Consider the following 24,982-nt stretch of genomic DNA (forward strand, 5'->3'; position numbering starts at 1 on the left):
CCGCTGAGCCTGCGTGTCCAGAGCCTGTGCTCCGCGACGGGAGAGGCCACAACGGTGAGAGGCCCGCGTACCTCAAAAAAAAAAAAAGAAAAAAGAAAGCATCATTTCATAAAATAATTTTGTAGTTAATGTTATAATTTTCTATTCTGTTTAACTGATGAGACAATTTTATTCTAATGCACTCAGTAAAAATTAAGTGGCATTGCAATGTGTTAATATCTGAGTGCATGACCTGCTCATTTTTGTTTTCTTAAATTATGGGCTCATTCATTCTTAACCCAGAAAAAATAAAAGGAAAAAAAAAATTATCATCACTCTGTCAAGTTCCAGAAAAACCCTCCTAGAATTTTTATACAGATTGTCTGAATATTATAAAAACTGATAGGGTCAATAGTTTTTCCTACCTGGGATCATGACATCATTAACCAAAAAGTACAACTTACCCCTCAGTAAAGTAATATAATTTTCTATCTTAGATCCTCTACATTTGTATCAGGATTATTTCTAACATAATAAAGAAATAAAATTAAGTAGTGAAATAAAGCCAACAAATTATTTTTATTGTTTATTTTGTGAACAGGATCTCTTTTCTATTATTCTATTTTTTTTACATTATGGAAATCTAGTAACTTCTATATCTTTATTTTAAAATCAATAACCTCACTGAAGTATCTTATTAGTTCCAAAGAATTTTCTGTTGTCTCCTAAAACTTTGTGAATACACTACATGTTAAGGCCTAATTTCTGTGGTAAATACTTGAAATTTATTGTATTTAATCCTTATTTTAGAAACTTTGGAAATAATATATATATATGGTCTGAGTTCAATATATGTTTTTTTTTTTGACTAACTGAAAAAATAAAAGAAAGAAGAGAGATGCCTGTGAAAACTGGAAAGAATTATCTGTGTATAAAGTGTTATAATTATCCTTCCTTTATATCATCCATCTCCATACCTTTAACAATCTTTTGCTCCTGGTTCTGTTTTCTAGCAGGCAGCCAGTCATCTCCTGCCAAAAATTCATGTCAACATATCCAAAAGCAAACTCATCATCTTTCTCCACAGCTGTTAAGTAACCAATTCTTCTCCTATGAATTCCTGTTACATTGTATTTTATCACTTAAAGGGTTTCAGTACATTTCTGCATCCTTCATCTCCTCTAAGGGAAAATATAACTCTTAAAAGCAGATACTAATTATTTATAAATGTTTTTAGCTCACAACACATGTAGGCTCTCACTGAACATGGGATGAACTCAGCTGAATTCCACCTTCTCACAGGTGGGCTGTATCCTGGCCCAGGGGCAGGGAGAGCTGTTATCCCGGGCTGTTGATGACATGCATCCTTCCCATTCATTCGGTTGCCATGACTATGGCACAGTGAGCCATCCTTCTACTGCTTCCCTCATTGGGACACACCCCTAGAAATAGTAGGTTCAGAATGTGGGTCATTCACGGGACTAGCAGAGGTGCCACCCAGAGGGGCTGATGCGAGGAAGACCAGGATCCCGGATGGGATGAGAGGGCAGTGGAGTCTGCTCACCACTGATTGAAAATGAAGAAATTGAGAGCAGTTCTTCACCCAAACACAACATCGAGGCAATCTACATCTACACTGCCTGTGACATTTGCCTCTTTAATAATAAAGATCATCCTGCAAATGATAAACTGTCCCTAAAATAGCCTGTGGTGTAGGAAAGTTACAGTGTTCAAGGTTTCTACCTGCATGGGATCAGGTCCTTTTTAACGCAGTTGTTAGTTCCCTTAAAGACCAGTAAACTAGGTTCTACCAAGATGTTGGATTCCTAGTAACAGTCATACATCAGGTAGTTTAACTTACTATCAAAAGCCTCAAGAGAGGTAAATCAATGTATATTATCTTGGTGGCCCTTCATCCCAAAACATTTTTTTCAGTGAAAACACACGCCCTTCTGGATATATCACCCAGATGCTTACGTCAAATTCGTTCAGAGCCGCAGCCAGCTCCCCGATGCCCGTGTGGCCTTTGGCTTCGTCGGTGGGCGAGGTAGCTTGAGCAGCATTGGAGATGCCGGCAATGGCCTCCTGCACTTGTTTGAACACGTAATCTCGGTTGGCTCTGGTGGCGGCAACATCTGGGTGGCGGAGAAAGGCTTGGGAGGCTGTGTACAGCATTGTGGCGTTCTTCTTTAGAGCCCCTCGGGCAGCTGCCATCTCATCCCGACAATGAGGGTCCTTCAGCTCCTGTGTGTGCAAAACACAAACCCGTCACTTCCATGAAGTTTGCCATGGAAGTGCCTGTAATAGAGCTTAAAGTCACAGACATCTAGGACCACTGAATTTTAGAAACCATCTCCTCTCTCTTCTCTCTAGTTGCCAAGACTTTGCACGTACTGTTCTTTCTATGTGAGATATCTGAGCATCCCTCTTCCACCCTATCCTTTCCCCTGATGGGGCCCATCCTCTGAGAACCTACTCTCTATACAACTCTCTAAGATACATCCCCTTCTATCTGCTCCCACAAGACCCTCTTCCCTCCTATCATTAATACTCATCGATGCTTTATTGTATTTACTTATTTAAGTATATGTCTTTCTCCTAAACTGTAGGTCTAATGAGAGCAGAGAGCCCTAGCTATCTTGCTCAGTGGTTCTTTAGGCAACAGCACAGTATCTGGCCCATGAAATGCATTCAATAAATATTGCTGCAAGAATGTCAAAACTGAGCCACCAACAAGGTAAGTGGCTTGAATGGATCAGAGTTAGTTATCAGCAGACGGAAAACCCAAACTTCAGTTTTCTGATACTGTGCCTGACTCCACATTCAATTACAATCGCAAACACGGGAAATCGAACTCCTCTGATTTTGCTTAGTGCATCACTGTCGCTTCATTATCATTTTCAGCACAGGGTTCGTTTTTTTTTAAAACTACTTTTGATGGCAGATCACTCATTTGAGTTTAGGGAATAATAAAAAAAATAGATCAAAGATGATTTGCTTTCTTAGTTTGGGATGTCAAAATAGTACCACTGGAGAGTCTCTTTATTTTCAGCTTTAAAGGGTATTGTTAAGAAAACGTTCACAGCATTTTTGGAAATGTTAAAGGCAGTACTGTTCTCTGAGGACCATGTAGGACTGCCAGCTGAGTACCTCTAGGAGAAAATTTCTCTAGCTTCAAAATCTATCATTAGAGGGTATCTGAACCACTGGGGTTCTATTCCTATTTGTTCACTTGGTACATGATAGATGGATGACCTGGAAACAGTGAATTACATCTCTTCCATGGGTCAAAATAATTCTGAGACAAGCACATTATATTTGATATCTAAGATTGTCAAGACAAACTGACATCAAGTAGTAAATAACTAACTGAGCCATCTATCCCCCTTTGCTTAAGCACTAACAGATCTATGCCAGCCAACACAATTTCTAAATTGGGATGACTTATTTTTAGCGCTAAAGATCAACACAGATAAATGGGGAACTAACATGTGAGGGTATCCTCTACACTGGTCAATAATCTAGGTGGTGCAGGTAGAAGTTTCCTCCCAACTAGTCATGAAGGGTCTTATTAACCTCCAGAACACCTGGTCCAGAAACCTTAGACTCCATTCTGGATATATCTATACTAAAAAAAAAAAAAAATCTAAATATGAAAGTGAGAAATAGGGGGTGGGAAATTCTTTCCATAAAGATATTTTTAGAAACATTTTTAATCACATGAATAAAACCTGTAAACAATGTAAATGCTGATTTATGAAGAACTGGTTAAGTAGACTATTGAAGTTTTCATTTGATGGACTCTTTATGTGGATATTAAAAGAAGTTTCTATAAAAATAATAAAATGGGTAATATTTATAAGATAAAAAAGAACACTTTACACCTATTTGTACGCACGGTATGATTGTAAATATGTTACAATATGAAGATAAACAACTGAAAAGTAATATACCAAAATATTAGCACGACACTTCTGTGGCTGGTAGAGTGTTATACAATTTTTTTTCTTCTTTTAATTCTACTTTTTTTCCTACATTTTCTTGAAAGAGTGTGAAATAGCAATTAGTTAAAACAAGGTTTATGAGATAAAAATAAATTATATTTATGGGCATTCTCAGATGAATATCTCATATATTACTGTGGATTTTAATACCAGCTACATGCTGATGACTTGTTTCCATCTCCAACCCACATCTCTCTCCTTTTGACATTTCTACATGGATTTTCCAAGCATCTCAAAATCAATGCATCTAAGTATGAAATCTTGATCTCGAACCCTCACTGGTCCCTTTCCAGTCTTCACCCATCTCAGTAAATTCCTCACCATCTATCCATTTGCTCAAACAGAACCTCAGATGTGAACTGGTTGCTGTCACTCCCTAAACTCCCACCGCCAATTGCACAGCAGGTCCTGAGTGTTCTATTTTCAAAATAAACGTGGACTCCCTATGCTTTTCTCCACCGGTACTGCTGCCAAGCTATTTGAGACCACCACTGAGGTAGAAAAGACACAGCCGGGCCCCAGGACAGCCTCCTCATGTACAGGCATGAGTCAGAAGGCAAAGCTACCTCCTTGTTTTGCCCTTACTGAGGCCATGATGCATGGAGGAATGGCATCTAAAACAGAAACTTTGTAGCATCTGAGCAAGAAACTCTGACCATGAAAAACCATGGAGCATGTGCAATAAAAATGCACAGGTTGCTGATGACCCTATAGGACTTTCCACGTGTGGCACTCAACTAGTAAGGGACAATTTAAGGGAAAACAGCTCCTAGAGTGCATGTAGGGTGGCTTCAGGAGACAAACGTACAGGACCAGAAGCTGATGCAACCTGGTGCAAATCCAGGCCACACCTCAACCCTCTGCTCAAAGAATATTCCCCCCTGATCAAAAAGACCCCCACCCATTCAAAGTGCTAAAAATAAGACAAAAAGGGGATCAACAACCCTGGGTGGCACTCCTCACTCTAGAGGATGCCCACACGCTTCTCTGAGTGTGTAACTTTTGCTTCTGTCCTGAATAAACTGTGTCTTTGTTCTCTTTGCGCCTCAGACTCAGTGTGTGTATTTATTTTTTCCTCTGTGTTTTGTGTTCCTCACCAAATTCTTTTGGACGAATTGAACGAGAGCCTGAACTTTTGATAAAGATTTTCCAGAATCACCAGCATCGCTCACCTAGATGACTTCAGCCCCCTCCCAACTACAACTAGTCTCTCCTCTTCCATGCTACCCCCATCTTTGCAACGTACCTAGAATAACATTAAACTGTAAATCTGAGACTTTGATACCAAACTCTGAACTATTCAACTACTACCCATTCACTTACAATAAAATCCAAACACTCTACAAGACTCTGAGTGTCCTGGCACCCACCCTTCTCCCCAGCCTCCCCGTTGGTCACTGAAATCAAGATTCAATGCATTTTTTTTTCAGTTGTTTAAACAAGCTAAGTGGCTTTTGGGCCTCAAACCTGTGCTTCAGAGTAACTTCGCTCCTAACCACATTACACTGTGGGCTACCACACAAGATTCCACTTGAACAAAGGATTCTGCTGATAACAAAATACTTAAAAATAATCGCCTGAACTAAAATCGTGACTGTGTGCCCACCACAAAGGACACTGGAAGCTCTTTAGGGGAAGGGACTAGATCTCGGTCAATTTGTAATACAGGTGTCACTTCAGTCTGGCACAGATGATCACTCAACAAATGTTCACAAGAATTCTCCTGTTGGTCACAGAGAACCTTAGAAAAAGTCACTAGGAAGTGCCCAAAATGTTGAAGAATCCTGAGAACAGTCAAAAAGATGGGTGAATAGGATTTTAACTCACCTCTCCACATTTAAAGATGTTTTTTTCTAAGAAGAAAGAAAAGGACACACTCTTTGGAAACTAAATTCTGATGGTACCTACTGAACAAATAGAGCTGGCTAAATGGAGGGTGTCATCCTGAGACAAAAGGGAGGCAAAGAAAACCCCAGGTCAACCACCTTCATCAAAGTGACTCGCTACCTGTGCTCTCCCTCCCCTGTCCATTCCCTTCTCTCTCTCTCTTTCTCTCTCTTTCTCTCTGCCTTTTCTCTATTTTTCTTCGTGTTTACTTAATCTCTTTGATAAAAGTTTCACTGTACATACTACACACTTGGGGTGTGTATATGCACGGTGCTGTCCACAGGGCTGGGAGATAAAAAGTGAGGGCTAAGGACAGTGCCCAGGGAGTGGCCACACCACAGTTTGATATTCTTTATATTTCAATCGGGAGCTTTTCCAAGTGTGAACAAAAGGTTAGAGTGTGGTCAGACATAGAGAACAGGCTTGTGGTTGTGAAGGGGGAGGTTGGTGGGGGAGTGATGGAGTTTAGGGTTAGCAGATGCAAACAATTACACATGAAGTGCATAACAACAGGGTTTTGCTGTATAGCACAGGGAACTATGTTCAATATCCTGAGATAAACCATGATGGAAGAAAATATTTAAAAATGTATATATCAATATATGTATAACTGAATCACTTTGCTGTATAGCCAAAATTAACACAACGTTGTAAATCAACTATACTTCCATAAAAAAATAAATATAAAAGTCAAAAAAAAAAGAAAGGTTAGAGTGTGGTAGGGCTGGCGTGGTGGTTCCCACCAGTGAAGCAGGTGGCCTGTGACCTACTGTAAGCACACAGGGGCCCGAGAGTACCCAGGGAGTACCAGCGCGGTACGGTAGGGCCAGAACGGGCCCAAGTAGAAGATGCCTTTGTGATCACAGGTTCCTAAGGCATCTGATGATCTGATAGCCGGCAGGTGCAGCTGATCCACTGTCCGGGCCTACAAAACTACAAGGTTACTTAAACTCACTCACTTTCTCCCCTAGATTTCCAAAATCTTTCCCACCTGTTGTCTTCTTGCAGCTACATAGTTAAGTTTCACCATCTCTTTTCCAAATTCTTTAAAGCGATTTGCAAGGTCTTGCTCATTTGTAGCATTTTTGACAGCTTCTAAGGCCTCCTCCACCTGAAATGATAAAAAAAAAAAAATCCAATATATTTATAACTGGATAGTTAGTATTGCAATATTATTAAACATGCTAGAAATGCTAGTTTGTTAAAAAGAAAACATTTATTCATTAACATTTAAATAAAATAATGGGGAAAAGTACCCCAAGAAGCATTTATAATCAGAAAAAAATATTTGTTCAACATTTATATATTTTGTATATAAAAGATAATAATTGCTGAACTCCTAAAGCATATAAAATACTACATTGAGATGAGGGGAAGATGGCGGAAGAGTAAGATGCGGAGATCACCTTCCTCCCCACAGTTACACCAGAAATACATCTACACATGGAACAACTCTTACAGAACACCTGCTGAACGCAGGCAGAAGAACTCAGACCTCCCAAAAGGCAAGAAACTCCCCACGTACCTGGGTAGGGCAAAAGAAAAAAGAAAAAACAGAGACAAAAGGATAGGGACGGGACCTGCATCAGTGGGAGGGAGGTGTGAAGGAGGAAAAGTGTCCACACACTAGGAAGCCCCTTCGCGGGCGGAGACTGCGGGTGGAGGAGGGGGGGAGCTTCGGAGCCGCAAGGAGAGCACAGCCACAGGGGTGCGGAGGGCAAAGCGGAGAGATTCCCGCACAGAGGATCAGTGCCGACCGGCACTCACCAGTCCGAGAGGCTTGTCTGCTCACCCGCTGGGGAGGGCGGGGCTGGGAGCTGAGGCGGAGCGCAGGGAGAGGACTGGGGTTGGCGGCGTGAACACAGCCTGAAGGGGGCTAGTGCTCCACAGCTAGCCGGGAGGGAGTCCAGGAAAAAGTCTGGACCTGCCGAAGAGGCAAGAGACATTTTCTTCTCTCTTTGTTTCCTGGTGCGCGAGGAGAGGGGATTAAGAGCGCTGCTTAAAGGAGCTCCAGAGATGGGCGCGAGCCGCGGCTAAAAGCACAGACCCCAGAGACGGGCATGAGACGCTAAGGCTGCTGCTGCCGCCACCAAGAAGCCTGTGTGCGAGCACAGGTCACTATCCACACCCCCCTTCCGGGAAGCCTGTGCAGCCTGCCACTGCCAGGGTCCCGGGATCCAGGGACAACTTCCCCGGGAGAACGCACGGTGCGCCTCAGGCTGGTGCAACGTCACGTCAGCCTCTGCCGGTGCAGGCTCGCCCCGCACTCCGTGCCCCTCCCTCCCCCAGGCTGAGTGAGCCAGAGTCCCCAAAGCAGCTGCTCCTTTAACCCCGTCCTGTCTGAGCGAAAAACAGACGCCCTTCGGCAACCTACACGCAGAGGCACGGCCAAATCCAAAGCTGAGCCCCGGGAGCTGTGAGAACAAAGAAGAGAAAGGGAAATCTCTCCCAGCAGCCTCAGGAGCAGTGGATTAAAGCTCCACAATCAACTTGATGTACCTGCATCTGTGGAATACCTGAATAGACAGCGAATCATCTCAAATTGAGGAGGTGGACTTGGAGAGCAAGATTTATTATTTTTTCCAATTATCCTCTTTTTGTGAGGGTGTATGTTTCGGTGTGAGATTTTGTCTGTATAGCTTTGCTTCCACCGTTTGTCCTAGGGTTCTATCCGTCCGTGTTTTTTGTTTAATTTTTTTCTTAATAATTATTTTTTATTTTAATAACTTTATTATATTTTATCTTACTTTATTTTATTTTACTCTATCTTCTTTCTTGCTTTTTTTTCCTTCCTTCCCTCCTTCTTTCCTTCCTCCCTCCCTCCCTACCTCCCTCTCTCCTTTCTTTCTTTCCACCTTTCTTTTTTTTCTTTTGTTCTTTCATTCTTTCTACTTCTACTAATTCTTTCTTTCTACTTTTTCTCCCTTTTATTCTGAGCCATGTGACTGAAAGGCTTTTGTTGCTGCAGCCAGGAGTCAGTGCTGTGCCTCTGAGGTGGGAGAGCCAACTTCAGGACACTGGTCCACAAAAGACCTCCAAGCTACACATAATATCAAATGACGAAAATCTCCCATAGATCTCCAACTCAACACCAGCACCCAGCTTCACTCAACGACCAGCAAGCTACAGTGCAGGACACCCTATGCCAAACAACTAGCAAGACAGGAACACAACCCCACCCATTAGCAGAGAGGCTGCCTAAAATCATAATAAGTTCACAGACACCCTATAAAACACCACCAGACATTGACCTGCCCACCAGAAAAACAAGATCCAGCCTCATCCACCAGAACACAGGCACTAGTCCCCTCCACCAGGAAGCCTACACAACCCACTGAACCAACCATAGCCACTGGGGACAGACACCAAAAACAATGGGAACTACGAACCTGCAGCCTGCAAAGAGGAGACCCCAAACACAGTAAGATAAGCAAAATGAGAAGACAGAAAAACAGCAGATGAAGGAGCAAGATAAAAACCCACCAGACCTAACAAATGAAGAGGAAATAGGCAGTCTACCGGAAAAAGAATTCAGAATAATGATAGTGAAGTTGATCCAAAATCTTGGAGATAGAAGAGACAAAATGAAAGAACATTTAACAAGAACCTAGAAGAACTAAAGATGAAACAAACAACAATGAACAGCACAATAAATGAAATTAAAAATACTCTAGATGGGATCAATAGCAGAATAACTGAGGCAGAAGAATGGATAAGTGACCTGGAAGATAAAATAGTGGAAATAACTACTGCAGAGCAGAATAAAGAATGAAAATAACTGAGGACAGTCTCAGAGACCTCTAGGACAACATTAAATTCGAATTATAGGGGTTTCAGAAGAAGAAGAGAAAAAGAAAGGGATTGAGAAAATATTTGAAGAGATTATAGTTGAAAACTTCCCTAATATGGGAAAGGAAATAGTTAATCAAGTCCAAGAAGCACAGAGAGTCCCACACAGGATAAATCCAAGGAGAAATACGCCAACACACATATTAATCAAACTGTCAAAAATTAAATACAGGCTTCCCTGGTGGTGCAGTTGTTGGGAGTCCGCCTGCCGATGCAGGGGACGTGGGTTTGTGCCCTGATCCAGGAGGATTCCGCATGCAGCGGAGTGGCTGGGTCCGTGAGCCATGGCCACTGGGCCTACGTGTCCGTAGCCTGTGCTCTGCAGCGGGAGGGGCCACAACAGTGAGAGGCCCGTGCACAACAAAAAAAACAAAAAACAAACAAACAAACAAAAAAAAACCAATTAAATACAAAGAAAACATATTAAAAGCAGCAAGGGAAAAACAACAAATAACACACAAGGCAATCCCCATAAGGTTAACAGCTGATCTTTCAGCAGAAACTCTGCAAGCCAGAAGGGACTGGCAGGACATATTTAAAGTGATGAAGGAGAAAAACCTGCAACCAAGATTACTCTACCCAGCAAGGATCTCATTCAGATTTGATGGAGAAATTAAAACCTTTACAGACAAGCAAAAACTGAGACAGTTCAGCACCACCAAACCAGCTTTACAACAAATGCTAAAGGAACTTCTCTAGGCAAGAAACACAAGAGAAGGAAAAGACCTACAATAATGAACCCAAAACAATTAAGAAAATGGGAATAGGAACATACATATTGATAATTACCTTAAATGTAAATGGACTAAATGCTCCCACCAAAAGACACAGATTGGCTGAATGGGTACAAAAATAAGACCCAGATATATGCTGTCTACAAGAGACCCACTTCAGACCTAGAGACACATACAGACTAAAAGTAAGAGGATGGAAAAAGCTATTCCATGCAAATGGAAACCAAAAGAAAGCTGGAGTAGCAATTCTCATATCAGATAAAGTAGACTTTAAAATAAATACTATTACAAGAGACAAAGAAGGACACTACATAATGATCAAGGGATCGATCCAAGAAGAAGATATAACAATTGTAAATATTTATGCACCCAACATAGGAGCACCTCAACACATAAGGGAAATACTAACAGCCATTAAAGGGGAAATTGACAGTAACACAATAATAGTAGGGGACTTTAACACCCCGCTTTCACCAATGGACAGATCATCCAAAATGAAAATACATAAGGAAACACAAGCTTTAAATGATACATTAAACAAGATGGAATTAATTGATATTTATAGGACATTCCATCCAAAAACAACAAAATACACATTTTTCTCAAGTGCTCATGGAACATTCTCCAGGACAGATCATATTTTGGATCACAAATCTAGCCTTGGTGAATTTAAGAAAATTGAAATTGTGTCAAATATCTTTTCCGACCACAACGCTATCAGACTAGATATCAATTACAGGAAAAGATCTGTAAAAAATACAAACACATGGAGGCTAAACAATACACTACTTAATAACGAAGTGATCACTGAAGAAAACAGAGAGGAAATTAAAAAAAACCTAGAAACAAATGACAATGGAGACACAAGGACTCAAAACCTATGGGATGCAGCAAAAGCAGATCTAAGAGGGAAGTTTACAGCAATACAATCCTACCTTAAGAAACAGGAAACATCTCGAATAAACAACCTAAACTTGCACCTAAAGCAATTAGAGAAAGAAGAACAAAAACAACCCAAAGTTAGCAGAAGAAAAGAAATCATAAAGATCAGATCAGAAGTAAATGAAAAAGAAATGAAGGAAATGATAGCAAAGATCAATAAAACTAAAAGCTGGTTCTTTGAGAAGATAAACAAAATTGATAAACCATTAGCCAGACTCATCATGAAAAAAAGGGAGAAGACTCAAATCAATAGAATTAGAAATGAAAATGGAGAAGTAACAACTGACACTGCAGAAATACAAAAGATCATGAGAGATTACTACAAGCAACTCTATGCCAATAAATTGGACAACCTGGAAGAAATGGACAAATACTGAGAAATGCATAACCTGCCAAGACTGAATCAGGAAGAACAGGCCAATCACAAGCACTGAAATTGAAACTGTGATTAAAAATCTTCCAACAAACAAAAGCCAAGGACCAGATGGCTTCACAGGCGAATTCTATCAAACTTTTAGAGAAGGGCTAACACCTATCCTTCTCAAACTCTTCCAAAATATAGCAGAGGGAGGAACACTCCCAAACTCATTCTACGAGGCCACCATCACCTTGATACCAAAACCAGACAAGGATGTCACCAAGAAAGAAAACTAAAGGCCAATATCACTGATGAACATAGATGCAAAAATCCTCAACAAAATACTAGCAAAGAGAATCCAACATCACATTAAAAGTATCATACACCATGATCAAGTGGGGTTTATTCCAGGAATGCAAGGATTCTTCAGTATACGCAAAGCAATCAACGTGATACACCAAATTAACACATTGAAGGAGAAAAACCATATGATCATCTCAAGTGATGCAGAGAAAGCTTTCAACAAAATTCAACACCCATTTATGATCAAAACCCTGCAGAAAGTAGGCATAGAGGGAACGTTCCTCAAAATAATAAAGGCCATATATGACAAACCCACAGCCAACACCGTCCTCAATGGTGAAAAACTGAAAGCATTTCCACTAAGATCAGGAACAAGACAAGGTTGCCCACTCTCACCACTGTTATTCAACATGGTTTTGGAAGTTTTAGCCACAGCAATCAGAGGAGAAAAGGAAATAAAAGGAATCCAAATTGGAAAAGAAGAAGTAAAGCTGTCACTGTTTGCTGATGACATGACACTATACATAGAGAATCCGAAAGATGCTACCAGAAAACTACTAGAGCTAATCAATGAATGTGTTAAAGTAGAAGGATACAAAATTAATGCATAGAAATCTCTTGGATTCCTATACACTAATGATGAAAAATCTGAAACTGAAATCAAGAAAACACTTCCATTTACCACTGCAACAAAAAGAATAAAATATCTAGGAATAAACCTACCTAATGAGACAAATGACCTGTATGCAGAAAATTATAAGACACTGTTGAAAGAAATTAAAGATGATACAAATAGATGGAGAGATATACCATGTTCTTGGATTGGAAGAATCAACATTATGAAAATGACTCTACTATCCAAAGCAATCTACAGATTCACTGCAATCCCTAGGAAACTACCACTGGCATTTTTCACAGAACTAGAACAAAAAATTTCACAATTTGTATGGAAACACAAAAGACCCTGAATAGCCAAAGCAATCTTGAGAACGAAAAACGGAGTTGGAGGAATCAGGCTCCCTGACTTCAGACTATATTACAAAGCTACAGTAATCAAGACAGTATTGTACTGGCACAAAAACAGAAATATAGATGAATGGGACAGGATAGAAAGCCCAGAGATAAACCCACGCACATATCTTTATCTTTGATAAAGGAGGCAGGAATGTACAGTGGAGAAAGGACAGCCTCTTCAATAAGTGGTGATGGGAAAACTGGACAGGTACATGTAAAAGTATGAGATTAGGTCACTCCCTAACACCATACACAAAAATAAGCTCAAAATGGATTAAAGAGGGGCTTCCCTGGTGGCGCAGTGGTTGAGAGTCCGCCTGCCGATGCAGGGGACATGGGTTCGTGCCCTGGTCCGGGAAGATCCCACATGCCGCGGAGCGGCTGGGCCCGTGAGTCATGGCCGCTGAGCCTGCGCGTCTGGAGCCTGTGCTCCGCAATAGGAGAGGCCACAATGGTGGGAGGCCTGCGTACCGAAAAAAAAAAAAAAATAGGATTAAAGACCTAAATGTAAGGCCAGAAACTATCAAACTCTTAGAGGAAAACATAGGCAGAACACTCTATGACATAAATCACAGCAAGATCCTTTTTGACCCACCTCCTAGAGAAATGGAAATAAAATCAAAAATAAACAAATGGGACCTGATGAAACTTCAAAGCTTTTGCACAGCAAAGGAAACCATAAACAAGCACAAAAGACAACCCTCAGAATGGGAGAAAATATTTGCAAATGAAGCAACTGACAAAGGATTAATCTCCAAAATTTATAAGCAGCTCATGCAGCTCAATAACAAAAAAACAAACAACCCAATCCAAAAATGGGCAGAAGACCTAAGTAGACATTTCTCCAAAGAAGATACACAGACTGCCAACAAACACATGAAAGAATGCTCAACATCATTAATCATTAGAGAAATGCAAATCAAAACTACAATGAGATATCATCTCACACCAGTCAGAATGGCCATCATCAAAAAATCTAGAAACAATAAATGCTGGAGGTGGTGTGGAGAAAAGGGAACACTCTTGCACTGCTGGTGGGAATGTGAATTGGTACAGCCACTATGGAGAACAGTATGGAGGTTCCTTAAATAACTAGAAATAGAACTACCATATGACCCAGCAATCCCACTACTGGGCATATACCCTGGGAAAGCCAAAATTCAAAAAGAGTCATGTACCAAAATGTTCATTGCAGCTCTATTTACAATAGCCTGGATATGGAAACAACCTAAGTGTCCATCATTAGATGAATGGATAAAGAAGGTGTGGCACATATATACTATGGAATATTACTCAGCCATAAAAAGAAACGAAATTGAACTATTTGTAATGAGGTGGATAGACCTAGAGTCTGTCATACAGAGTGAAGTAAGTCAGAAAGAGTAAGACAAATATCGTATACTAACACATATATATGGAATTTAAGGGAAAAAAAATGTCATGAAGAACCTAGGGGTAAGACAGGAATAAAGACATAGACTTACTAGAGAATGGACTTGAGGATATGGGGAGGGAGAAGGGTCAGCTGTGACAAAGCGAGAGAGAGGCATGGACATATATACACTACCAAACGTAAGGTAGATAGCTAGTGGTAAGCAGGTGCATAGCACAGGGAGATCAGCTCGGTGCTTTGTGACCGCCTGGAGGGGTGGGATAGGGAGTGTGGGAGGGAGGGAGATGCAAGAGGGAAGAGATTTGGGAACATATGTATGTGTAAAACTGATTCACTTTGTTATAAAGCAGAAACTAACACACCATTGTAAAGCAATTATACTCCAATAAAGATGTAAAAAATAAAATGCTACATTGATTGTATTTTGAGTTGTGGTTTTGATAAGGGATATGGACTTTTAATTTCAAGTAGAAAAATAAAGAAAAATATACTTAAGAAATATGGAACTGAAAAACAAACTTAAGAAATGTTCAGAGGAGGAAATATTTTGCAAACAAAAACTGGAGGAACTCCTGGGCTGCAAAAAGTTTGAGGTAGCTTAAATCTGCAATCAATCTTCTCGGCATCACCTCTAAATCTGGGACTAAAGGGATTGTAATTTTAAGCTGAGTTTACGCCTTGCCGTCCAATAGAAGAGAAAATATTGAGCCTCGCAAAGTAAGTGAATTTGAAGCTTTGTTGCCATGTAAGGTGGCATCAACTAGGGTGAACAGAATAACGATCAGTGGAAATAGCCAGGAACATAATCGTGAGTGAATAAGGCACAAGACAGAACTATGTTTGCAAAATCAAAAGTTCTTAGTTTTGAAGGGAGTCTGGTAGAGAGGCCTCAACTAGTACAGGCTTCTGAGAGTGGCAGGAGAAAAAGAGAAATGGTAGCTCTGAAAGAGTAATGAGAACTACACAGAGGATGTATGGGTCTACTGCAGAATTCCAATTGGCTCTTGTAGTTGAGACCAAATCAAAGGACAATATACAGACAGTTCATTGTTTGACAATGCAGGTAATCCAAATGACCATTAAAATGGCTAGAAAAAGTCATAGATTAACATAGTACTATAGAGATACACCTTTGTTTAACTTGACACAATCACAAAGGTGGCTAATCCAACTTCCTCACCAAGTTCCACTGAGTGCAGGAAGAGAATAGTGTCTATAAACCAGTGATAATGGATCTCATCAAATCTTTTCCTCCACAGATATGACAGTACCATTAAATTTACTAGATAGGTTAACATTTCATTAAGGAAAGAGTTGCAGCAAGCAAGGAAGTTATTTAGAATGATGGTGATGGGCGGTTCAATCTAGACTCCAGATAAAATTAGGTTTCCATTCTCATCTTTTATGGAAGATGGAAGATCTTTCTTTCGTACCTATTTGCATTGTTCCTGAATGACTGTGAAGAGGAAAGGCTACATCTTGCTCTTGGAATGTCTGCAGGTGACAGGGACCTGGGAAGAGTGGAAGGACACAGATGGCAGGCTGTGTGATGGTTCTGAGAAGAAGACTGGTGCTCGTGGGGGAGGTGTTATAAGGGGAGGTTTGGGGGACTCTGTGTGCTGGATTGGGAAGTCACTTCCAACAAGCTGATAAAGGGGGCCCTTAGAGGCAGCTGCCACGTCCTTCCTTGTAATAAATGCCCTCTTGACCTTGGACCCTACAGACAGTTATTCTCCTCCCATGGCCAGCCTGGGCTGACGAACACCAACATGAGAACCCTCAGCTCTGGCAGGTCTTCCTGTCCTTAATACTAGAGCCTGAGTTCTGGGGATGGGGATAGCTGAAAAGTGTGAACTTCTAGACAGGATATTAAAATTTCCTCCCTGTTTGGTGGATTTAGATATTATTTTCAGAGCTTGTCCCTTAAAACTCTTAAAATCTTGAGTCTTCTCAGAGTTTGTCTGAAATAGCCCTTACCCCCATTTCCAAAGCAAGCCTACTTGTCACTATTATTTAGTCGGCAGCTCTGTCAAATTGTTTGAGACAGACTCTTTAAGTCAATCTCCGGGACTCCCCTGGCGGTCCAGTGGTTAAGACTCTGTGCTCCCAGTGCAGCGGGCACAGGTTTGATCCCTGGTTGGGGAACTAAGATCCTTCATGCTGCACAGCGTGGCCAAAAACAATAAATTAAGTACATTAAATCAAACCAGTCTCCAATTTTCCTGACTGAAACTGCACTTACTTATTTTGATGTAAAAAAAGTAGTCTGAGAATTCATACTTCTTAAGTATGAATACTTATTAAGCATCTCCTAGGAGCTAGGCAGACATACAGGGATGGGGACAGCGGGAACAGAGGAGTCTGTTTCCCCTCCTGGACCATGTGATCCTGTTCTCCTGTCCACAGTCACTGCCCATACCAGTGCTATAAATCATTGTTACGATCATTTCCATTGGGACAGACTGACCTCATTCCAGGGTCCTTCAGTTGATATCCAGTTGATTGGATTTTGACACTAATGAAACTAATAAGTCATACAAAGCTCTCTTGTTAGGATCTGGATTTAAATTTAAAAGATGTTATCTTGGAAATAGGAGCTGGCCAAGTAAATGAATGAATGAAGACAAGATTCTATATTTGACTACTTTACTTGTTGAGCCATATACTCTGGTTTGACCATGGATATCTCAGTAACATCATACTTTATCTTTCTGCCTCCTAAAGATAAGCTGGCCTTCTTGATTAAATTTTCTGTTTCCTTGTTCAAAAGTGAAGACAATGATTCCATCAGAAAGCAAGAATGATTAAATGCTAGCATCACTTATTCATAAACTGCCATGCTTTATAAAGTACAATAATACATCTTGATACATTTCCAAAGTTACCTTCAGCTTGTATAAGAAAAATGACAATAGACAATGTCCCTGACTGCTTATGATGTAGCAGACATTGGTCCAAATGTTTTACATATACCTAATTTAGTCCCCCAAACAGCTCTTCGAAGCTGATAGTTTTCTTGTTTCTTCTTTACAGAGGAAAGACTGCAGCCAGAGGGGTGACACAGCCAGCCTGAGAGGTCTCACAGCAAGAGAGTGCAGGAACCTGGGTGTGAACCCAGATAATTTGCTCCAGAGCTCATACTTTTAACTCCTGGGCTGTGCTGCCTCAGTTTCCTAAAAAGGATGGTTTGGTAAAGCTGCTGGAGTCCAGTTTGGATTGTACTGATCAGCTGATAATGAAGATTCATTAAGAGTCCTGCCCCATCTGATAAGTCTCCATTCCACCTCTTCATGTCTCTAAAACCTACCCCTTCACAGGACACACTGCCACTGCCTTCACTCAGCTTTCCTTTCATTCACTGGCCTGGATCATTTTAATCATCTCTCATCTCTCAATCTGTATCTTTGGTTGGGCTCACCCCTCTTCTAATTCCTTCTCCATATTGCTACCAAAATTATTTGGCTAAATCACGAAGCTGATTCTAATGCTTAGGACTACTCAGCAGTCCCCCATAATCCATACAGAGTCTAAACAAATGGGTAGAGTCCAAACTAATTCTCATGATAACGGAGACACTCCACACCCTGTATCTCTCTAACTCTGTGACTGCCCCTCCCAACCTCACCCTCTCTGCTCCAACAACAGAATCAATCGACCGTATTACTGTGAATGCCCCAAGTCCCTCCCTCACTCTCATGCCTTTGTTCTTTCCTCTGCCTGTGAAGCTCTCAGTAGGTGAAATCTTTTGTCCCACCTGGATCCATCTCCCTTCTTATGGCAAGAGCATCCCAGTTGGGAGCAGTGAATCACTCTCTCCCTAGGCTGGTTATAAAATCTAAATTTCATACTTTCTGTGAACACGTAGCTCAGCCCTTTACGTCTTCTTTTTTTTTTTTTTTTTAATATTGGCTATATTTCCTGTGTTGTACAATATATTCTTTTTTTTTTTTTGAAGATGTTGGGGATAGGAGTTTATTAATTTATTTATTTATTTTTGCTGTGTTGGGTCTTCGTTTCTGTGTGAGGGCTTTCACTAGTTGTGGCAAGCGGGGGCCACTCTTCATCGCGGTGCGCGGGCCTCTCACTATCGCCGCCTCTTGTTGCGGAGCACAGGCTCCAGATGCGCAGGCTCAGTAGTTGTGGCTCACGGGCCTAGCTGCTCCGCGGCATGTGGGATCTTCCCAGACCAGGGCTCGAACCCGTGTCCCCTGCATTAGCAGGCAGATTCTCAACCACTGCACCACCAGGGAAGCCCTACATCTTATTCCTATGTTAAGCTTTGTAGGGAGAGAGTGTTTGACAGGCAACAGAGGAGGAAGGGGTTTTGTTTCCTGGTCCTGGAGTGCTCCCTGGACAGGCTCGGCAGCAGGGGTAGCTCCTCCAACACCAGCTGGCCCCCATGGGTGATTCTGTAGTGCAATGCCTCTAGTGAGACATGTCTCCATGCACAGTTTTCCTTGACACCCTAAAGGGCAGATTTCTAGCAAGTTCCGTTGGCTTGTGTGGCACTTCAGTGGCCTCTCTGTCATCCAGTGACCTAGGAACATCTGGATCTTGGCCCTGGTTTGGGGTGGGCTCCTCCTAGCGTGCTCTGTCTCAGTCCTGGGGGGAGTGGCTGCTCCTTCCATCTGCCATTCCTAGATTCCCTAGAGTTCTCTTTACGTCTTCCTAGACAATTCCTTGTTCCTCTAATCTATTAGAGCTAATAATTCTTTATATTAAGCTTTCCCTGCTCAAATTACTGTGTAGTATTGTTCTCACTCCTAGACAGGATGATACCTCCCCCACTCTTTGGATGGGGCCAACCTCTTTCCAATCACCCTCAACACTTAGTCCCCAGCTTCAGGCTTGGGCTTGTGACTCCAGCCTGTTCAATTTGTGGTTGAACAATTAGTTCAGGAAAAGGCAAATCTCATTCAGTTCACTGATCCCCAGTCCTAACACCTCCCTCTCCCAACCACATCACCCTTCTTCACATTATCCCAAATCACCCAACAATACAATTTGGTTGAACTGATCCCATCCTTGGCTTGGAGGGTGATGAGGGAGAAGAACAGTGCTGACCAAACTAAGAAATCAGCACATCCTATGTCCCCTCTAAATAATTAACTCAGAGATGTATACCTGATTTAGAGGCCAAAATTATAAAACTTTTATTTGAGCTGCCTGGGAAGAGAATTTCCTTTTTTGCTAACTATAATCTAGAAGCATGTAATCTTGAGAATATTTTGCAGCTACCTTGAGATTTTGAGAAAAGAGCCTACAGAGAAGAGTGTCCTTAGTGAGGAAAATGAGATAGAAACCTGGTCCTTGTCACATGTTTGTACCTTGATCAAGCTTTGCCTGAAGCTACCTGCCTCTGGACTTTTAGTTTGGTGAGCCAATATATTCCCTTTTGGAAAGGCCAACTTGAGTTGGGTTTCTGTTATTTAAAATGGAAAACATCCTAATTATTATGTTTTCCTTCCAGGTGAGACCATAGCAAGATGCACAATTTTCACAACATGTGCTTCACTCTTTCTTAATGTCTCCCCCACCTATAAACTCATGAAGGCAGGAGCTGAGTCTTATTTACCTTTGAAGTCATATATCTTGGCACAATGTCTTATACATAGTAGGCATCCAATAAGTATCTCTTGAAAGGATAACTGAATAAATAAGTAAATTCCAAATAAATCAGCTGAAGTTAATGCCGTGACAGCTCTGATGAAAAACATGTGCTAAGAACCTGGGCAGTAACTTCTACCTTTATAATCAGAGACAAGGATATTTTATACCTTGATTATGTGCAGCAGAAATTAACAAAATATTGTAAATCAACTATACTTCAATAATTTTTTTTTTTTAAAAGAGCCACATCAGAGTTGCAGGACAAAACAGTAGACTGCTGAGAAATAATGTTACTGGGGACTCACTAAGACCATTCAATGCTAATGTCACAAAAATCACAGGCAATATTAAACTCACCCACCAACAATGGGGCAGCAGCATTAGATTTGTCCCCTGGTAGCCTCGAAGATAATCTGAATTTCCTGAGAAGTTGACCAAATGGTTGTGTTTTCTCATTTTGCTATTGACTTTCTAGACAGAAATTCTGAGATAATCGGGAACATCATTATTCCAGGACTCAGACTGAGTACAGAAAAAAGTGATTGTTTCCTCTGACACACACATGGCTAGGTGAGTTTGTGTGTAATGACATCACCAATGCTAAGAATTGGACAATATACTCTGATTGCATTCACTCAGAGTTTAGGGAAAATAAATATCGCTCTCCTTGATCACTGATTGAAATGCAGGAGTCCTTTCAAAGCGTGAAGTGTCACAACTCCATCTCCACTGATAATGTCAACTGATTGCAGGATACACCAGGTGTCTGTAGGGAATCACTCACCAGCAACTTCAACAATACAAGTGATTATAATTCAGTAGTTTTTAATGATGTCTGATGTGCAAATGATTCCTTTAGCCTCGCTCAGGAACATCAAATTCCCACTTTGGCGATAACTCGGCTTTGAACTATATGTCACTCGCTGTTCCATCACTATCCTCCCGAATTCAAAATAACTACAGTAGCAAAAACCTTCAGCAGTCATACGAATCCTTAATATATTCAAAAGAGAGCTCAACATTAAAACACACACAAATACTTGCAAAATAGAGCAAGTAGCTTAATTTGAGCAGCTAGAATATCTACGGGTTATATGAAAAGAGGGACTCCTTAGCAGGCATATAAACTTAAGTGTGCAAATGTAATTTTAAGGTAGCAGAATGCAAAAACCTACACACTGCCAAATCATACAACCTCTGCAGAATTCACAGTTCTTTACTCATTTTCAGAGGGTGAATGAGTTTTGCTCAGGATTACTCAATTTGCCAACAATTACCTAGAGGGTGCGGGGCAGAAAATGAAGACGGGCATTTTAGGAGAATAAATTGACTCTCCTTCATCTGCTCAGTGAATTATTGATGGAAAGACATGAAAATAAGTTTCTGATAAGAAGGCAATTCCCTCCATATTCCTGTAAGTTACTCAGAAATGAGAAGAATCAATATCTGGAAAGAACGGCAATAGAGTTTGGGCATATGGCCTGAAAGATGAAAAGTAAAATATTATCTGAAGCGCTTAAAGGTAAAATACTTTGGCAGTGGTTAACACGGCAGGAAGCTACAGGACTCCTTATACTGTGTTAATCAATGTCCCGACCCCAAATCAAGTCCCTGCTTTATTATTATTAGAAAGCGCCTGCCACTCTTTTTCTCATCTATGTTCTATCAACCGTTTGGTAAAGAAACTCATTTTTATTTGGAAGAAGTCTTGATAAAAGTATAGATGATAATTTCTAACCTGTTCCATCAGAATACGTGAAGATATTTCCTTCATCTTGATTTAAAAACAAGTAAGTAGATGCTGGCAGACAACACTTGTTTATGAGAGGATGTGCTTCTATAGAAAAGAATACAAATGCCAAGCAGAATTATATACCATGTTCATTTGCAAAGAATTGTTGACACATTGTCTTTTTTAGGGGATTGGAACAATAGTCCCATCGTATGAAACCCTGATTGACCTGAACCCAAATAGGACACACCCGACCTGAGTAATTCAGCGCTAGCACCAGAAGCTGCAGTTCCCTATTTGCTCCACAAGAGGGCACCATTCCGCCACCGCTGTTCCCTGCAGAGGCTGCGCTTTCAGTAGAACAAATGTGTTTTTCAGTCTACAATCATTTTTAATTTTACTACTGACAGTCTGACAGGACTACTTAATATTGCTGGGTTGACCTTTCCATATTTTGTGCTAAATCTTTTTTTTTTTTTTAAACTTCTCTTAATCTGTGTCGGGAAGAGGATATAATTGACTCCACATGAAGACAGGTTGCAGTGTGATGTTATCAGCCGACAGCACTGGTCAAAACAGGTGGGTAGAGGCAGGATTGCAGGCAGCAACTGGTGCCGTACATCACACTACAGGCCCCGATTGCTCGAGCACCCTCCACGTGTGGACCATTCGGGGAGAATATTTAGCCTTCATCAATCCTCAAGAGGGGCTTGAAATGGCCTTCCACGGCACAGATGACATACAAGATGTAAAGTTAATTTCCTTAGGTTCAGTCCTATTCTCCTGGTAAAGGAAGACTGTCCATCTCGGGAAAGATCTTTCTTAAAATGTTGCCTTTGAAGACTAAGCAGGCTGGAAGAGAAAGGTAACAAAACTTTTTCTCCAACACACTTGAGAACGAAGTCATCGGTAGCCTAAAAGAAGCACATAATTCAGGCGGGGCTGCAGAAATAACAGCCAGCACTGCAGTTCTGGGATCTGACAATGGTGACATAGCCGCCACTTACCAAACACTTACTTTGCACCGGACTCCGTGATGAATGCTTCATAAGGAATTCCCCCAGTTTAAACCTCCCCACAACTCTGAGGGCTGCACCATCACTAGCCCCCTACTAACAGATGGGGTGTGAGACCTAAGGAAGTTTCATTTATTATTATTATTATTTTAAATTTATTTATTTATTTTTGGCTGTGTTGGGTCTTCGTTTCTGTGTGAGGGCTTTCTCCAGTTGCGGCGAGCGGGGGCCACTCTTCATCGCAGGGCGTGGGCTTCTCACTGTCGCGGCCGCTCGTTGCGGAGCACAGACTCCAGACGCGCAGGCTCAGTAGCTGTGGCTCGTGGGCCCAGTTGCTCCGCAGCATGTGGGATCCTCCCAGACCAGGGCTTGAACCCGTGTCCCCTGCATTGGCAGGCAGACTCTCAACCACTGCGCCACCAGGGAAGCCCTATTATTTTTTTACACATATATTTTATTGAAGTATAGTTGATTTACAATGTTGCGTTAATTACTGCTGTACAGCAAAAGTGACTCAGTTGTACATATGTATAGATTCTCTTTTTTAAGGCTCTTTTCCATTCTGGTTCATCATAGGTTATTGAATCTAGTTCTCTGTGCTCTACAGGAGGACCTTGTTGTTTATCCATTCTCTGGATAATAGCTTCCATCTGCTAACCCCAGCCTCCCATCCCATCCCTCCCCTGCCCCCCCCTTTGGCTACCACCCCTCTGTTCTCTATGCTGTGGAGGCTTTATGTGGTGGGTTAGGACAGGCTGGCAAGTGGACCCCAAACCAAGACTAGACGTAGGCTGTCTTACTCCAGTGGCCACAAGGTTATTCCTAAAGTGACACTGCCCCTCAGTATCCTGTGAAATAGGTAGTCTATCCTCATACTGCTCACCTCATCCAACTTACAAGAGCCTTCCCGGGTTTCTGAGGCCTATTATCTGAGAAAAGTCTGAGAGAAAAATTCCCAAGCAGGTTCTGCTTTGTGTCCCCTGGTTCCTCAGGAACCTGAACAGAAACCATGAAGAGCTAAACCTGCTTTGTGGTTTATGACCATGCAACTCAGGCTGGGGATGTTGGAATTTGAGGCCTTTCATAATACTGCAGAGTTTATACAAAATTGTGGAAATCTTGGCTCCTTTATTGGGGCCAGCTCAGCTAAGACCCTGCCCAAGACTTTTTGACAGAGAACACTTGTGATTTTGGAAATTTCTTAATGAACCTCCATATTGGACATATCTGATATGGAAGGTGAGGTAAGAGTAGGCTGCCATTATTCATTTCCTATCTCATCTGCCCCCTCATTGTTCATTTCATGGAGAAAGAAAATAAGGGCATGGAATAGAGACCCTCTAGGCAGAAGCCACATTCCTAAGCAACTGAGTTACATCATCAAAGGGTGGGTCCACCTCGCTGCAACTAGATACCAGTGAGCAACTAGAAAAACAGAGAAAGGCCTAGCTGTCGAGGGCTGGGAGGGTTGCACGTGACCCAGGAAAATTTGTGACCAGGGCAAGTCTCCACTTCCATTAAGAAACAAAAGACTTAAAAGGAACCAAGGAATCCTGACAAGCAAGGCACATATCATGGAGTTCTAGGAGTTGGTGGGGCACATATGCGCCCAGAGACCCAATCCAGGAATGTTAGATGCCAAGCTTGATGCAACAAGATAGATTCTAGCCATCAGTGCTATGGACAAGGCTTCTTTTTATTGCCAGACTCAGAGAGGTTCAAAGTACGTAATTCTACAAAAGGGCAACGCTGGAGCGGTTAACACAATACAATGCAACGTGGGATCTATATTATGCTGGGCAGAGGTGGTCACGTGGCCAGCTACCCAGAAGAGCCGGCCTGGCCTAATTACCACAGGGACCAGCGCTGCTCTGAATCTCAAGACAAAGTCCAGGCAGGCACACCACACACGGCCTCTGCAGCCTGAAAAATGCACTGCTTTGTACGCCAAGAACTAAGGGAAAATTCAAACTCTGTGTTTTGAGAGAAGGAAAACAATCCAAGTGAATCTTCTGTCACTTTGAAAGATGTATTATTGAATATAATTTTGGTAGTAGAGAAATTGGGGGCATACCACTTGGGTGAGTAACCAAGTGATCTGGTGAGCAGCGAAACATCTTTGGTCCAGTTCAGTGCCATGGTCCATGTTGCTACCCACATA

General features: G+C 41.6%; 1 protein-coding gene across 1 annotated transcript in view; it reads right to left on the minus strand.

Moving 5' to 3' along the window:
* CTNNA2 (catenin alpha 2) overlaps positions 1 to 24,982 on the minus strand; it is a 1,202,879-nt gene that overhangs the window by 801,845 nt on the left and 376,052 nt on the right. Inside the window, exons 5-6 of the mRNA XM_060168603.1 lie at positions 6,862 to 6,981; positions 1,957 to 2,223 (exon numbers count right to left, since the gene is read on the minus strand). Of these exons, the coding sequence (XP_060024586.1) occupies positions 1,957 to 2,223; positions 6,862 to 6,981 (387 nt within the window). The remainder of the gene's footprint in view (positions 1 to 1,956; positions 2,224 to 6,861; positions 6,982 to 24,982) is intronic.

The sequence above is a fragment of the Lagenorhynchus albirostris genome, chromosome 13, assembly GCF_949774975.1.
Source record: "Lagenorhynchus albirostris chromosome 13, mLagAlb1.1, whole genome shotgun sequence".
NCBI classification, from domain to species: domain Eukaryota; kingdom Metazoa; phylum Chordata; class Mammalia; order Artiodactyla; family Delphinidae; genus Lagenorhynchus; species Lagenorhynchus albirostris.